This window comes from Danio rerio, chromosome 5, assembly GCF_052040795.2.
Source record: "Danio rerio strain M-AB ecotype USA chromosome 5, GRCz13ab, whole genome shotgun sequence".
Classification (NCBI taxonomy): Eukaryota; Metazoa; Chordata; class Actinopteri; order Cypriniformes; family Danionidae; genus Danio; species Danio rerio.
In genome coordinates, this window is record NC_141025.1 from 74427642 (window position 1) to 74446197 (window position 18556).

Genomic DNA, 18556 nt, shown 5'->3' on the forward strand with positions numbered 1-18556 from the left:
ACAGTCACCAGATAAATTATGCAGCCCTGATATACACAAATATAGTATTATAAAGAAAATATGACTTTAAAAGAGAGATCTGTGATGGGTGTACACATTTATGCGGAGCTACGTATTTCCATTAAACATCACTACACAACAAAGCAGTTCAAAATGTCAGATTTTATTAGACCTGACAGATTTCTGCGTGTACAGTGTTTTATAGCAGAGCATTGAGCATCATCTACACCCTCTTTTAACACTTACAATGCATTTAATTCCATGCTGAATGCAAAACAAAGATGACTTAATGACAGGTACGTATTTATGTTTACAACAGGCATTTAACGCTGAGTGAGAAAATTAATGCTTGGAGAAAACTATGAAATTGTGATACTTCTGATTGAGTTTTATTATAATTACTTTTATTGAAATTACAGAATTCTTAAAGATTGAGGATGGTTTGAACTAATTTTATCATGACTGTAGATTTCAGATTTTACACTTGTGAAAAAGGCAACCCAGGCTCATTCTGAAAGTGTACCTCTGTATACATTTCTGGAGAGCGCCAAATTTGTCCCTGGAGCTACGTTTTTGTTTTTTGGAGTTTTTGTTTTCTTGAATCCACCAGAGGCCGCTGTGTATGCTTGTTGAGATCTCAAATTTCTCTCTCGAGTGCCATTCGTGCCTGCTGTTCTCATGTAAATCCACCAGAGGCCACTGTTGACTGACTGACTGACTGAATGACTGACTGATCGACTGACCCACCCTCCTCCTTCCCTAAACCCAACCAATAGAATTTTTAAAACCACAGATTGACCCGCCCACCGACATATATGGTGAGCTAACCAGACAAACTGGTAACAGCTGGAATGCCGTCCATATGGAGGTTAGCAGTCAGCTAGTAAATGCGAAAAAAAAACGGCATCATACAGCTCTGTAGCGTTCATTTTAAAAATGAAATGCAGCCATACGTACTTCTGGCTATATAATTCGTGATCTTCAGAAACGTTGATAGGCCTACGTTTTCAGAATGAGCCTATGTTGCAAAAAGGAGTGCATACTTATACTTTCTGTATCAAGGAAAAAAATTAAAAAGTGTGCAAGTGAATATTTTAAACACTTGATAGTAAGAATGTTATTTCCAATTAAATAGAAACTATCTGTAGCTAAAATATATATTAAATGCAATCCTTTTGACCCACTTGTTGAGCATACCTGCCAACATTTGTCTCTGAAAATCTGGGAGACCGAGAGGGGGAGTGGTGGGGATGTCTAAGTGTCGGGGGTGAAGTGTCTGAATGACACAGCTAAGTAACTATGCACCGGGTTTCGGGCAGCCGCTGCGATTGGATACTATACCAAAGTCAGAGATCCAGGGGTGTTATAGACTATACCAAAAACCTGAGGAATTGAAATTACGGGAGTTTTCCATGAGAAATAACAAAACGGGAGGGTGGCGGGAGATAGGTCTGAAACACAGGAGACTCCCAGGAAAAAAACAGGAGCAGGTATGTTGTAAAGTCATGTTGCTAATCATTTCCAAGTTTCTCCTCACAGGTTTGAGCGTTTGTTTACTCACCCGAAGGTAAGCAATATCACATATTTAATCATAAATGCTGAAGAAATTGACAGATTTTGTTTTAAAATATTATAATAATAATGAAATCGGGTAAAATGCTAGGGTTTGTAAATTTATTTGGTAGTACTTTGCTTCAAGGGGTGTTCAAAAGACCAAACCTTTAAAATCATGACGCATGAATGTGAATGAAATGTTATGCATGCTTATAACAACTGTCATTGTCATTCACTTTAAAACATTTTAAATGCAAAGATGACATTGTTTGTTATGACAATTTGACATAAACAAATACATCACAACCTATTTTTGTCTTTGTCATGACAACTTGACATTACCAAGACAACAAAGCCTGTTGTCATAAATCTGTCATAAACATGATTTTCATGATATTATATATATTATATATATATATATATATATATATATATATATATATATATATATATATATATATATATATATATATATATATATATATTTTTTTTTTTTTTTTTTTTTTTTTTTTTTTTTTTATAATTATCCATCCATGTTGGTGCTAACACTATCCCGAATAAACACTACCCTCCCTCAACAGTCTAAACTTCCCATTGAAAAACTAAAACATAATTAATAAGTAAAAAAAATAAAATAAAACAATTTTTAAAAAAGGGGGAAAAGAAAAGAAAAACCAATAATACATTTAGTATATATATTCATATATTATTGCTCAGCTGAATAATCAAGAGAGTTAGCCAGCAGATTGCCACACCTTGTCAAAGGTTTTTAAAAAGCCTTTAAGTCTGTTTTTAATCTAATGCAAGTAAACACTTCTTTTATCCATGCATCAAGAGGGTGGAGAGACGTGTTTCCACTTTAAAAGGAAGAGACGTCTTGCTAGTAAAGTAATAAAAGCTAAAGATAACATATATTTTTTTTACCTCAATTACAGCGGTTCAAGCTAAATTTGTAATTAAATGTCATTAAATATTAATGACACTGTTAAAAATGATTTGACAGGGTAATGACACTTGAGACATTTCAATGACAAATACAGTTTGTTCCACTGAAAATGTGATCACATGACACAATTATAATGTCCTTATGACAATCTTGTTCATGACAGATTTATGACAAATAACGTTACGTTGTCTTGGTAATGTCAAATTACCGACAAAGATGAAGACTGGTAGTGAGAGTCAAGTTACCATAACAAACAATGTCATCTTTGCATTTAAAATGAGCAAATGACACTTATAGTTGTCGTAAGCAAGCACAAAATCTTATTCACAACGTGTTATATCATGATTATAAAAGTTTCACGACAGTTTTATAAACGCCCCTACAAGTAAAGTGTTACCATTCATTCATTTCAGTCATTGAGTGGAGATTTGTAAATACCAATAGATGAATTATTGAATTGGTGGTTCATTCCGCTGTGGTGACCCCTCATAAACAAAGGACTAAAGGCTGATTTATGCTTCTGTGTCAAGTGATCGCCGTGACCCATAGCGCCTGCCTTGTGCGTCGTGCATTTATACTTCTGCATGCTGTTTGTGTTGCTCTGCAATAACTCCTCCAAAGTGCTAGCTGGCAGGAGGCTTTAATGTTTCTCTGTGTCGAGTTTCTTCACTGGTGTTTTGTTTTATCTGAACGCTACCTTAATGTACAAGTAGCTAAAACTCGCTTATTCAGATGTGGGAACCGGCGGACGTTCAACGTCTTTAATTATGAGGTAAACACTTGTCCTTCACAGGACTCAACACTTGTAAACACTCGCTCCATTGGGATCAAGTGGCTCTTAGCACCGCCCACACTTGTCACTCCTACCAAGCCGACCAATCACAGAGCTTGCGCTACGTGCCATTACGACATGTAGTTACAATTTTCAAGAGGTGTGCATCAGTGTCGGCCACGGCAAGGGGTCTGCAACCGCGCGAAGGCTGCGCTAGAGCAAACACGTACGCTTGACGCAGAACTATAAACCAGCCTTAACTCGAATTAAAATAAATGAATGTATTATTGGATTGATGACGATTTGTCAGCACTCTCAGCCTCCAGCTGGAAAGGTTTCAGATGTGGGATGAAGATGGTTTTAGCTGGTTGCGGCTCCTGCTTCTGCTTTATCTTCAGAAGATCCGACTTGATTCAGCAAAAGGAGCTTCATCACAGGATCCACGTACTCCATGATGGTCTCCTTCAAGGCTTTCTCCAGCAAGTAGCCTTCAGTGTCGATCTCCACGTTCTCCTGTCCGGCTACGGCTTCCATGGATGTTTGCAGGAGGCGCACGCTAGACAACACCGAGCACTGGATGAAGATTTAAGGGAGGTTGTGTGAGAGAATGGGTAGATATGGTTGATTAGTACAGGTAATTATACATCATACTTAATATATAATATACTATCTGAAACTAAATATGAAAAAATGTGTACACATGAACATGTAGAATTCAGTTAATTAACTGTGAGAATAAAATCACACAGAGGTCTCATCCATAAAATAACCAATCTTACACTGTAATAAATGCTGTTTCAACTCCTAATACCCGACAAATTTGGTTTTATAACAGGAGGTCACTGGTTCGAGCCCCAGCTAGGTCAGTTGGCATTTCTTTCAAGTCCAAAGGCATGTGGTATAAGTGAATTGGGTAAGCTAAATTGTCCAACCCAAGCTCATTCTGAAAACGTAGTCCCGCGGACGTTTCTGGAGACAGCGGAATACGTCCCGGGGGGTACGTACGGCCGCGTTTATTTTTTTCAAGCGAACGCTGCGGGGCGGTGTGACGCTGTTCCCTTTCACGCTTGCCTTACCTCCTTGTGGAGGGCTTCCCCGCTGCAACCCGTTTGTCCACTCAGCTCAGCGTGTACGTCGGCAGGCTCGAGATGCAGAGAGGGGTCGACCACGGCGACCGGTTTCGAGTCCGGGGAAGAGCAGTTCCAGCAATCAGGCAAGACGAAAACGCAATCCCAAAAATTAAGTGAACTAGTTTCGTGACAGGGTGAGAACGCAGCGAAATCCGAAAACGCGGTAGAATAAAAAAAAATCAGGGCTTTTATTTTTTTGGACGACTTTTGTGAACTGTTGCTCGGGTTTAGGGAAGTGAGCGGACGGGCGGGTCAATCTGTAAAATTGGTTGGGTTCAGGGAAGGAGGAGGGCGAGTCGGCCGATTTGCCCGTCGCGCAGTCAATCATCCGGTCAGTCGGACAGCGGCCTCCGGCGGTTTCACGCGAGAACAGCGCGGGCGCGAACCGCGCTCGCAAGAGGCGTCTGAGGTGCGAAAAAGCGCACAATAGCGGCCTCTCGCGGATTCGCGAAAACAAAAACTGCAGCCTTACGTACCCGCCAGGACGTATTCCGCGGTCTCCAGAAACGTCTGCGGGACTACGTTTCCACAATGAGCCTGGGTTGAAATTGTCCGTAATGTATGTGGGTGAATAAATGTGTGTGGATGTTTCCCATTGATGGGTTGCAGCTGGAAGAGCATCCGCTGTGTAAAACATAAGCTGGATATAGTTGGCGGTTCATTCCACTGTTGTGACCCCTAATAAATAAAGGGACTAAGCTGAAGGAAAATGAATAAATGAATTTTGTATGTTTAATTTGTATTGTGTAAAACCCCCAATGCTTCTTTCTTTCTTTCCTTTTATTTGTATGGTTATTCACTGTTAAAATCACACATTCACCGGGTTCCACTCATTTGTTTTGTGTTGGGACAACACATTAAGGAATTAAGTAAACGCATTAATTTTTACAAATTAAGTGCATTGAACGTAGACCATTAAGTTGTCCCAAAAAAACTCAAGAATTGTGTAAAAAAACCTCATGAACTCAAGTATTTTGAACAAACAGCAAACAGATTTTTGAGGGAATCAGAAATTATTAGCCCCCCTGAATTGTTAGCCCCCTTGTTTATTTCCCCCAATTTCTGTTTAACAGAGAGCAGATTTTCTCAACATATTTCTAAACATAATAGTTTTAATAACTAATTTCTAATCACTGATTTATTTTATATTTGCCATGATGACAGTAAATAATATTTGACTAGATATTTTTCAAGACACTTCTACACAGCTTAAAGTGACATTTAAAGGCTTAACTAGGTTAATTAGGTTAACTAGGCAGGAGTGCGTTTCCCAAAACCATCATTAGCCAACTAAAGTCGCAAATTCCATCATTACAAACATAGTTCCTTAATTTGGCATTACTCAAATCCATCATTCCAACAAACATTCGCAAACTGTGTTACAAACTTGTGCACTTGCAACTACACCTCTGGAGCTGTAGTAAGAAACATAGTTCCTGGCTGTGTTCTATTCCCAGTCATCCCCCCTATGCCCTATTCATTTAGAACATTCTAAAGGCCCGTGCACACCGGGATGTTTTTTGCTCGCGTTTTCAGTCGACGTTTAACGCCTCGTGACTAAATAAAGGGCGCCAACGTGATCGTGCACACCAACGCGCAAAACGCCAGGTGTAAAAGTGTCATTTTTAAAGAAACGCCTTGCTTGTTTTTTTGTCTTGACGCACCGCGTCAAAACCTTCTCCACCAATCAGATTGCCACTTTTGTTCACGTACACGAAGCTGCTGAAGTTACCTTAAAATGGTGTTTAAACAATTAAAAACTGCTTTTATTGTAGCTGAAATAAAACAAATAAGACTTTCCCCAGAAGAAAAAATATTATCAGACATACTATGAATATTTCCTTGCTCTGTTAAACATCATTTGGGAAATATATTAAAAAGAAAAAAATTTAAAGGGGAGCTAATAATTCTAACTTCCCGGATAAATTGTATATACTGTTTTGGGGCATTATCATTTTTTTCAAAGTGTTTGTAATGTCTTATCGTCACGTGATTTCAGTAATGTGCAGTTCGACCTTTGACCGTACCTGAATGAGAAAGACGGACAGAACGACGGCTCCAATGGTGTTCATCAGCCCCATAAAGTAGTTGACCAGAGCTTCCCTGCAGCCGTGGATGAAGAGGTTGAGCTCCTCCGTCTCGTGCTCGTAGTTGTAGTGGGCAGAGTCGTTGGTGATTTTGTACTGGATGCAGGGTCTGGGAGAGCTGGGGTTACAGCAGCTGAAGGGCACACCGTCCACCAAATAGCGGCCGTCGACATTGCTCCTAATGCGGCTGGCGGATTAAGCATGGAGACAAAAGGAGTGTTAAAGGGACCTGTTAAAGGCATAGTTCGCCCTTAAACATATACATCACAACCTGTTTTTGTCATGACAACTTGACATTACCTAGAAACTTGTAATAAATTTGTCATAAACATGTTTGTAATTAAGCCATTATACACTAACCGGCCATTTTATTAGGTACACCTGTGCAACTGCTCGTTAACGCAAATTTCTACTCAGCCAATCACATGGCAGCAATTCAATGTATTTAGGCATGTAGATAGGGTCAAGATGATCTGCTGCAGTTCAAACTGAGCATTAGAATGGGTAAGAAAGGTGATTTAACTGTGTTTAAACGAGGCATGGTTGTTGTTGCCAGACGGTCTGGTCTGAGTATTTCAGAAACTGCTGATCTGCTAGGATTTCACGCACAACCATCTCTAGGGTTTACAGAGAATTGTCTGAAGAAGAGGAAATATCTAGTGAGTGGTGGTTCTGTGGGCGCAAATGCCTTGCTGATGCCAGAGGTCAGAGGAGAATTGCCAGACTGGTTCCCACTGTTAGAAAGACAACAGTAACTCAAATAACCACTCATTACAACCGAGGTCTGCAGAAGAGCATCTCTGAACACACAATACGTCCAACTTTGAGGCGGATGGGCTACAGCAGCAGAAGACCACAACAGGTGCAACTCCTGTCAGCTGAGAACAGGAAACTGAGGCTACAATTCACACAGGCTCACCAAAATTAAACAATTGATGATTGTAAAAACGTTCCCTGCTCTAATGAGTCCTGATTTCTGCTAAGATGGTATGTTCAGAATTAAGCATCAACAACAAGATAGAATGGATCCACCCTGCCTTGTATTAACAATTTAGGCTGGTAGTGGTGGTGTAATGGTGTGGGGCATATTTTCTTGGCACATTTTGGGCCCATTAGTACCAAATGAGCATCATGTCAACAACACAGTACACCTATATTGTTGCTGACCATATCCATCCCTTTATGCCCACAGAAGGCTACTTTCAGCAAGATAACTCACCGTGTCATAAAGAGCGAATCATCTCAGACTTGTGTACCTAATATAGTGGCCAGTGAGTGTATATTTGTCATGAATTTTTTACTGTCATTAACATTTTGTTTCACCTCAACTAGAGTAGTACAAGCCGAATTTGTAATTAAAATGTCATTAAATATTAATGACACTGTTAAAAACAATTTAAGGGTATAGGGGAGATTTTGGATACAGTCTGGATCTCCACGAGCAGGTTTGAAGACGTAAATAATACTATCATTATTTACTCCCCTAGTAGCAAAGAATTCTGGCCCAGATTTGGCAAAAAGCTGGCACAGCAGGCATTCATCCGGCACTGGCATACAGCATGTGGGCCAAACATGGCCCGGGTTTGGCAGAGGTGGCACCGTTTTTAAGGCGGCACACAAGATTTGGGCCAGATGAAAAACGTAGTATTTGGCCCAGATTTAAAAATTTGATAAGTGGGCCATGTGAGTTTGGCCAGTCTTGACCCACATTTAAAATACACTAAAATCATTTTTGAGTAAAGAAAAAAAAATCTACCAATCAGGTCACTTTGAGAAAAAGCGTGCCCATAGTGTGCCTAAAGCGCATCACTCCATGGGTTTATCAATTTCATTGCAATCATGACACACCAACCTATCTGGCCCAGTTCAGGCCCAGTTATGAGTTATTAACTTGGCTGAGACTTGGCCCAGATATGGTCCGTGTTTGGCCCTTGTCTGGAAGCCAGATTTGGTCCAGTTATGTACCGTAATTCACTGCGGCATGTGGGCCAAGCAAAACCTGATTGTGTGGGCCAGAGCTGGGCCAGAGAAATTTTGCTATGTGGGTCTTCTTTTAAACCTCTATGATTTCTTCTTCTGTTTAACAGATAACTAGATATGTTAAAAAAAAGTTGAGGGAAAAAAAACAACAATTGACATCAATAGTAGGAACTAAATATACCATGAAAGTCAATGGCTGCTTTTTTACAACATTCGTCAGTATATCTTCCTTTGTATTTAACAGAAGGCAGAACCTCATAAACTGTTAACGATTTGTGTAAATTACACGGTATTTAACTGTAATATGAACTGAATTTTACTGTAGAACATTTATGCAATATGTTACTGTATTGTAAAGTTGTATTGTGGAAATTACAGTATATTTTACAGTGAATAAATGCAATACTGTAAATACATACACAGCAAGGTAAATAGTGTTGTAAATGTAAATACAGTACTTTTGCTGTAATTGATTTACAGTAAGTTAATGATAAACTGAACTGTATGATTAACTAAATTTTACTGTGGGACAGTTCTGCAGTATATTACTGTAATTTAAAGTTGCATTGTGGAAATTACTGTATAATTTACAGTAAATACATACACAGCAAGGTAATTAGTGCTGTAAATATAAATACAGGGTGGGCCATTTATATGGATACACCTTAAAAAAATGGGAATGGTTGGTGATATTAACGTCCTGTTTTGGCACATTAGTATGTGAGGGGACAAACTTCTCAAGATGGCTGGTGGGAGAAGAGGGTTGCATTGACAATTCAACACAATGGGCAGCACATTGAACACATTTTATAAGTGGTCAGAAACTTCTAAATAACTCATGAAAGAATAAAGCTACGTTAAAACCAAGCACACCATTGTTTTTCTAGTGAAATTCCCAATAAGTTTGATGTGTCAAATGACCCTCTGTCTATTGAAAAAACAAAAGTTGGATCCAAGATGGCCGACTTCAAAATGGCCACCATGGTCACCACCCATCTTGAAAAGTTTGCCCCCTCACATATACTAATGTGCCACAAACAGAACGGTAATATCACCAACCACTCCCATTTTATTAAGGTGTATCCATATAAACGGCCCACCCTGTACAGTACTTTTGCTGTAATTGATTTACAGTAAGTTACTGATGAACTGAACTATAAAATGAACTCAGTTTTACTGTGGGACAGTTATGCAGTATGCTACTGTATTTAAAAGTTGAATTGTGAAAATTACGATATTTTACAGTAATTATATGCAATACTGTAAATACATACATAACAAGGTAAATAGTGATGTAAATGTAAATACAGTACTTTTGCTGTAATTGATCTTATGTGAACTGTATTGTACTGTTGGACAGGTATGCTGTAAATTATTGTATTTTAAAGTATAATTGAGGAAATTACTATATATTTTACAATATATATATACAATACAGTAAATCCATACACAACAAGGTAAATAGTGTTGTAAATGTAAATACAGTACTTTTGCTGTAATTGATTTACAGTAAGTTACAGGTGAACTGAACTGTATTATGAACTAAATTTTACTGTGGGACAGTTATGCAGTATCTTACTGTATTTTAAAGGGGCATAGTGGAAAGGCTGCATATTTTACAGTAAATATATACAATACTGTAAATACATATAAAGCAAGATAAATGGTGCTGTAAATGTAAATACAGTACTTTTGCTGTAATTGATCGTATGTGAACTGTATTTTACTGTAGGACAGTTATGCAGTGTGCTACTGTATTTTAAAGTTGCATTGTGGAAATGACCATGTTTTACAGTGAAGGCATACAATACTGTAAATATATACAGCAAGATAAATGGTGCTGTAAATATAAATACAGTACTTTTGCTGTAATTGATTTACTGTAATTTACTGGCGAATTGAACTGTAATATGAACAAAATTTTACAGTTATCCATATCTTATTGTATTTTAAAGTTGCATTGTGAAAGTTACTATATTTTACAGTAATTATATGCAATACTGTAAATACATACATAAGATAAATAGTGATGTAAATATAAATACAGTACTTTTGCTGTAATTGATCTTATGTGAACTGTATTTTGCTGTTGGACAGGTATGCGGTATATTACTGTATTTTAAAGTTGCTTTGTGGAAATGACGGTAAAGATATACAATACAATAAGATATACAATATTATAAATACATATAGAGCAAGGTAAATAGTGTTGTAAATGTAAATACAGTACTTTTGCTGTAATTGATCTACAGTAAGTTACCGTAAATTCTGCAGGAAATTTTTAACACTGTACAGGATGGCAGAATTTTTATTTTTAGGATGAGCTATTTCTTTGACTAAAATTCTGTTTTACTCACTCCTTAACTTCCTTAGAGCTGAAATCCAGGTAGCGGTTGCTGATCCACTGCACCTCGAACCAATCCCTGTAGTCTGTGTTTCCGCAGCAGTGGAACTCCATCTGAAGCCGGTCGATGGTCTGCTTTTGGAAGCAGCGGCCCGGGATATCGGTGTCCTTGTAGAAGCGGATGCCGTTCTTCAGGCCGATTTTCAGCGAGGTCTCCAGGCTGCCCTTCATGATGTAACTCAAGATGATTGAAATCAACATGAGGGTGGTGAAGAAAATGGAGCAGCCAAAAAAAGGCTTCATGTAGGTCTTCCACCGTGGGAAGCGCCCGGCATCCAGGGCATCCTGGCAGATTCGACTGGCAAAGTAATTGCCGCCCATCGAAGCCAGACCCACAATCATCAAGGTGTTGGGCACACAATGGATGTCTGTGTTGTCCATTACCTGACGGAAAGCAGGATGTTAATGTCAGACAGATTGCATTTTGCATGTATTGTGTACATCAGGTTGTTGACATTTTGAGACTTTATCTTTCAAAATAACATAGCAAAAAATAATTTAGACAATTGTTTTCAGCTTTTAAGGATACTGGAAAACTTTCGGGTAATGCAATAATATAGGTGTAAAATAGGTGTCTGTTATATTAATAAAGAGACTCTGGTGAATTTGTTAAGTTGGGGCTGTATTAATTTTCGACCCCAAATCATTATGACAGTATAGAAAATGCCAAATTTACTTTGACTTGTATTTCATTGCAGAAATATGAACACAAAACATTTCATATTTTGTCTTGTCAACTTCATTCAATTATTCATTCATTTTCTTGTTGGCTTACTTCCTTTATTAATCTGGGGTCGCCACAGCGGAATGAACCGCAAACTTATCCAGCACATTTTTATGCAGCGGATGCCCTTCCAGCCGCAACCCATCTCTGGGAAACATTCACACACACATTCACTCACATAAACTCACACTCCTACACTATGGACAATTTAGCCTACCCAATTCACCTTTACCGCATGTCTTTGGACTGTGGGGGAAACCGGAGCACCCGGAGGAAACCCACGCAAACGTAGGGAGAACATGCAAACTCCACACAGAAACGCCAACTGAGCTTTTCCGAGGTTTGAACCAGCGACCTTCCTGCTGTGAGACGACAGCACTACCTACTGCACCACTGTCTCGCCCTGGTCAACTTCATTTCATTTGGAAATATACAGTTGAAGTCAGAATTATTAGCCCACCTGAATTATTTGCCCCGTTTAATTTTTTCCTCAATTTCTGTTTACCGGAGAATAAAATAGTTTTAATAACTCATCTCTAGTAACTGATTTATTTTATCTTTGCCATGATGACAGTAAATAATATTTGACTAGATATTTTTCAGGACACTTCTATACAGCTTAAAGTGACATTAAAAGGCTAAACTAGGTTAATTAAGTTAACTTGGCAGGTTAGGGTAATTAGCCAAGTTATTGTATAACGATGGTTTGTTCTGTAGACTATCGAAAAAATATTGCTTAAAGGGGCTAATAATTTTGCCCTTATAATGGTTTTATAAAAAATTAAAAACTGCTATTATTCTAGTCGAATTAAAACAAATGCAACTTATTAAAAATATTATCAGTCATACTATGGAAATTTCCTTGCTTTGTTAAACATCATTTAGGATATAAATTAGGATATATATTTGTACAATTTTTATTTTTAAATTAAAGCAACTTAAATTCTAGTCAATCATATCTTAGTGATCAATAAAACTGTCAATGAAACATATGAGGCGCAATAGTTCAGTTATTTACTGCAAATAATATGCTGTACTAAACAGATAGTATACTATGTACTAAACGCATAGTATGTAACAGCTAAAACAAAAAATCCAATAAAACTAGTTGATACACCATTAAAATATTATAGTAATTTATTGTAAAGGGAAATATTTTGACATTAGCATTATGCATATTGTTATATATATATTTACAAATCCTCATTAATAAATTACACTACATAATGCAGTAATTTGTAGTAGTACTTACTATAAATTACTAAAGTTTTTTTTGAGCACAGCATCAGAAATTAAGATGTTGCATCTTAACATGTACATCTCGAGGTATGGTCAGAAAACTCCTGCTTCAGAAATAACTCCTCCCTCAGTCATCTTTCCATCAAGGAAGTTTCTCGTACTAGCCTAATTTGGTTTGCGACGTCACCGACTAGAGGTGGCAGTAACGCACCAAAAAGTTTGTTGTCAACAACCGTAAAACAGGAAGAAAAAGAACTCGTCATCCCCACCATCACATGGATTTACTTTCATCGGCTAGACAACGGCTTCCCAGCTGTGTGAATGTCACTGCCATCACTCATTGATCTGCGATTGGTAAATGTAGCTTGTGTTGACGCTACTGCACAACGTGACTAATAAAATTGCTTCGCTACTGAAAAGCTATTGGATTTAGAAAGTAGCGACGCTACCGCCACACTACTGAGAAATGTAGCTAAGCTAGTAGCGTCACTACTTGTAGCAACGCTACTGCCCAACACTGGAAGATACATCCACAAATGCCAGTTAAAACTGTACTGTGCCAAAGGTAAGCCCTATATTAACAGTTACCAGTAGCACCGTCGACTTCTCTTGGCTCGGACGCATATGGGATGGGCCATCACACAGTGCATATGTCAACCCAAGCTCATTCTGGAAACGTAGCCTGGCGGACGTTTCTGGAGACCGCAATTTACGTGGCCGGAGGTACGTATGGCCGCGTTTTTTTTTTTATTTAATCGAGTGAACGCTGCGGGGCGGTGTGACGCCGATCCGTTCCTCCTCTTCATGCTCGCCGGCTGACAGCTCACCTCCATGTGGAGGGCTTTCCCGCCTTAACCAGTTTGTCCGCTTAGCTTGCAGCATTACGTCTGCGGAGCAGAGGCCCGGTGGGAGGAAGAACCGGCCACGGCGACGACCGGGATCGAGTCCGGGGAAGAGTGGTTCCAGAAATCAGGTAAGATGAAAAACAATCCAAAAAAAAAAAAAGCGAACAAGTTCGCGACGGGGCGAGATCCGAAAACGTGGTCAAAATTGGACGACGGCTTTTGCAAATCGTCACTTGGGTTTAGGGAAGGAGGAGGAGGAGGGCGGCCGATTGGCCGCCCTGTCGATCGTTCAGCCAGTCAGTTGGACGGACGGCCGCTCCACATCGGCCTCTCGCAGATTCGCGAAAACAAAAACTGCTCGAATACACACCTCCCGGGACATATTTTGCGGTCTCCAGAAACGTCTGCGGGGTACGTTTCCACAATAAGCCCGAGTTGGCAGGTGTGTACTGTGGCAAAGACTATAGAATACACAAGACGTGTCACTTGTATCTTTTTGAATGGGGAAAAGTGTGACGGTCAATATGGTGAATAAAGCCCCGCCTTCTAGTACAAGAGCCAATCATTGATAAATATATGGAAAATAAAGCCCGCCTTCTAGAACAGGAGCCAATCATCAATCTCTACGGGCTGACAATACTCCGGGAGAGGGGCTTAAATCAGACGTGAGTTTCTGCAGATTTTGTGTGGTTTGGACGTTTCGAAATGAAACTAAAGGGACAGTTGTTGTTAAATTTTAATACTGATTCCTAATATGAAATTCAATCATAAAGCTTGGCAAGCAATTTTGGAGAATTTGATTTTGGAGAATTTGAATGGTTTCCCCATTCATACAGAATGCCAAACAAAGATGGCCGCCAAGTGAAATGACTTGCCTTAAAGAGAATTTGACTGTGGTCGGATGAATTAGTATTTCAGGTATTTTTTTGGGGGGGAGAAATGGACACCGTGCGCTCCAAGAAGAGGATCATCCAGACTGTTACCAACAACAAGTCCAAAAACCAGGGTCTGTCATGGTATTGGGTTATGTTAGTGCCGTTGGCAAAGTTAACTTGCACTTCTGTTATGGCAACATTAACGCTGAAAGTACACAGAGATTTTGGAGCACAATATTCTGCCTTCTTTTCCAGGGACACCCATGAATATTTTAACAAGACAAGGCAAAACCACATTCTGCACACATTACAAAGTCCTGGCTGAGGAGGAAGAGAATACAGGGACTGGACTGGCCCTCCTGCAGTCCTGACCTGTCTCCAATTGAAAATGTGTGGCACACATTGAAGACCCCGTACCCACCCATTGCCCACCTTAAGACTTGTTTGCAGTAATGGACAAAATTAAACATGTAACTTGGTGTCTGCAGTCCCTTAACATCTTTTAAGTGCTGTGAAAAGGAATGGCAACATTACAAAGTGGTAAACGATTTACTGTGACAACTTTTTTTTTTAATGTGTTGCAAGAACCAAAATTGGAATATGTGTTTTGAAAAAAAAAAAACTATTAAAAATCATGAGGAGCACATTAAATAATGTTTGTTGTATTGTCATTTGCAATGAAACAAAAGTAAATTTAGAAATCTTTTCTTTTTTATTTGCATACTTATAAGGAAAATCTAAATCTAACTTGTATGTCATATTTGCATATATTTTCATGTATCAGATTTCTATATACCTGCTTTATGCAGTTCACATTACATTATTGTATTACTTTCATTCATTCATTTTCTTGTCGGCTTAGTCCCTTTGTTAATCCTGGGTATTAGCGGAATGAACCACCAACTTATCCAGCAAGTTTTTACGCAGCGGATGCCCTTCCAGCCGCAACCCATCTCTGGGAAACATTCACACACACATTCACACACACACTACGGACAATTTAGCCTACCCAATTCACCTGTACCACATGTCTTTGGGGAAACGCAGGCAGGGAGAACATGCAAACTCCACACAGAAACACCAACTGAGCCGAGGTTCGAACCAGCGACCTTCTTGCTGTGAGGCGACAGCACTACCTACTGCGCCACTATCGTATAACTTAAACTACCTAAATTAAAAGTTTAATTTATTTTTAACAAAATGTTTTTATGGTTTTTTTACTGTGATAATCCTGGATCTAAGGCTATTTTTAAATAATTAACAGATTAGCTGAGCACTGCATATATATTTGTGTAAATCAAGTCAATTTCTAGTATGCTTACACTGTAAAAAAAAAATAAAAATAGGGCTCCACACAATTCACATTGTACCAACACAAAACCATTAAGTTAACACAACAAATTTAAGTGGATTGAGCATAAAATAATTAAGTTTTCCCTCAACAAATATCCAGAAGTGTGTTGTTTTAGCTCATTTCAAGTAGTTTGAACAAGTAGCAATAAATAAATAAATAATATTTGAGTGTAATATTATCATTTTCATTTTTTGAGTAGTCATTTATTCAATAATAAGGAAAATATTCAAACTCTACGTACTGTATATGTGAATATAAAATCACTGGTGTGGAAAATCTATGCAGTATAATCATGTATGGCCTGCTTAAGACAGATGCCATTGTTTCTCTGACCCATAGACTGTGGAGGAGCTCATTTGTAAAGGACAGCTCCTTAAGCCTATTATGACTGGCTTAGATAATATTTATATTCATATGGGTTAATCCCTGCCAGACACTTGTGAACCGTTTGAGCCCTTAAAGAGACAGTTCACTCAAAGATGAAAATTAACTCATCATAGCATCCTTTATGTGGCTGTAAATGTTTCTTTCTTCTGTTAAACACGAAAGAAGATATTTTGAAGAGTGCTAGTTGCTGGCATTAATCAACTTCCATAGAAAAGAAAAAAATACTATGAAATTCAATGGGCAACAGAAACCAGCGTTTTTCAAAATATTTTGTGCGTGTGTGTGTGTGTGTGTGTGTGTGTGTGTGTGTGTGTGTGTGTGTGTGTGTGTGTGTGTGTGTGTGTGTGTGTGTGTGTGTGTGTGTGTGTGTGTGAGAGAGAGAGTGTTTAACAGAGGAAAGAAATTCAAACAGGTGTTGAACAAACAAAGGGTGAGAAAATGATGACAGCGTTTTAATTTTTGGGTGAACAATCCCTTTAACATCGTTTTTCATTAAGACATTTGACAAATCCAATTGAGATTCTATAACAGGGGTGCCCAAACTCTGTCCTGGAGTATCAGTGTCCTGTAGTTTAGTTTAGTTTAGTTTAATTTACAACCCCAATCAGACACATCTGGGCTAGCTAATCAAGGTCGTATACTAGCCTTTCTAGAAATATCCATGGAGGTGTGTGGAGGCAAGTTGGAAATCTGCAGGACCAAGTTTGGGCAACCCTGTTAGATTGTCTTCTGCAAACTTAATAAGGTCCCCAAATTAGGTTATCATACAAAACAATATCTCACAAAAGTTAAATAACTTAAAGTGGAACTATTAGCCTAACACTCAATGTCAATGTCTCTTTTGAAGTTTCGAAATAATAACTGTGATTGCATGAAATATTTTGAATATCGCACAGAATGCACTAAATTGTTAGCAAAAAAATAATAAAATAAATTTCTATTAATAAATAAAACATATTTGAATCAATAAATAAATATTAAAATAAAATAAATAAAATAAAATACATTTTCATTTTAAAAAATATTCATATAAAATAAAATATATTTCAATCAATAAATAATAATGAATAATAAAATAAATAAAATATATTTTCAATCTATAAATATTAATATTAAAATAATAAAATATATTTTAATCAATAAAGGATAAAATAAAATATAATTTCAATCAATAAATAATAATATAAATATAAAAAATAAAATATGTTTTCAATCAATGAGTGTTTTTAAAATAAATTTTTAATCAACAAATAACAAAATAAATAAAATAAAATATATTTTCTATCAAGAAATATAACAATAAAATAAATTAATTATATATTTTCAGTCAACAAAGTAAATGATTAGGAATCATAAATGTGATTGCATGAAATATTTATAACGTTACACAATGCATTTAATTGTTAGCAAAAATTAAATAAAATACATTTTTAATCAATAAATAATAAAATAAAACAAATTAAATCAATAAAATAAATAATAAAGGAATAATAATTGGGACTGCATTAAATATTGCACATGATGCATTAAATTAGCAAAAATAAAACAAAATAAAATACAAATATGAGGGTTTTATGGATACCTCTCCCCTCCTCCGTAGCTCAGTCTTTAGGAAGCATCCTAAAGTGAAGGTGATCGCTCCACCCACCGTCGCCAACCACGACAGCATCCATAAACCCTGGGCCAACTTCACCCTTTTCTGAAACGTGAACTTCATCTTACCTACGACCATTGTGACAGATTATAATGGAGTAAACTTGACCGAAAAAAAGGAAGTGTTGAAAATAAGCTATTAAAAATGAGAAGTTCCCGCGAATTGAGCTGAAGCAGCAGAAATAAAATAAAAAAGGTAGATAAGTACTCGGTGTAATCCTTCAGTTGTTCAATAAATTCAGTTTCATCCAAACAATTCAGCCGCTATTCTGTATGCCGTCGTCAATTAATCCGTTAGCAAAGGTCAGACCGGATGTTTTGTGTGGTGATCCCCCCCGAGATGCCCACTCAGTGCCCTTGCACCTCCATGCCCATGCTTGGGTGAGACACACTGGATTTGGACAAAGTTAGAGGTCTTGGGCGTCTTACCTGTAATCTCTAAACTATCCTATTACAACAGCTCTCTCCAATGGGAAACAAGGCCACTGTCTGCTCAGCAAAGCCAGTGGTGCATCTCTCACATGAGGATAAAGATGATGAATAATGACAAGGAAGAGATTGGAAGTGCATGAAGAAAGATGGCAGCCATAGTGCTTAAAGGGATCG

At 37.9% G+C, this 18556-nt stretch overlaps 1 protein-coding gene across 1 annotated transcript; it reads right to left on the reverse strand.

Moving 5' to 3' along the window:
• Positions 1-143: 143 nt before the first annotated feature.
• On the reverse strand, positions 144-18327 carry rom1a (retinal outer segment membrane protein 1a). The gene is given in 4 exon segments (NM_200794.4): positions 144-3845; positions 6430-6676; positions 10827-11257; positions 17880-18327. Coding segments are annotated over 4 exon segments (1041 nt in total). The 5' UTR covers positions 18030-18327; the 3' UTR covers positions 144-3632.
• Positions 18328-18556: the final 229 nt, after the last annotated feature.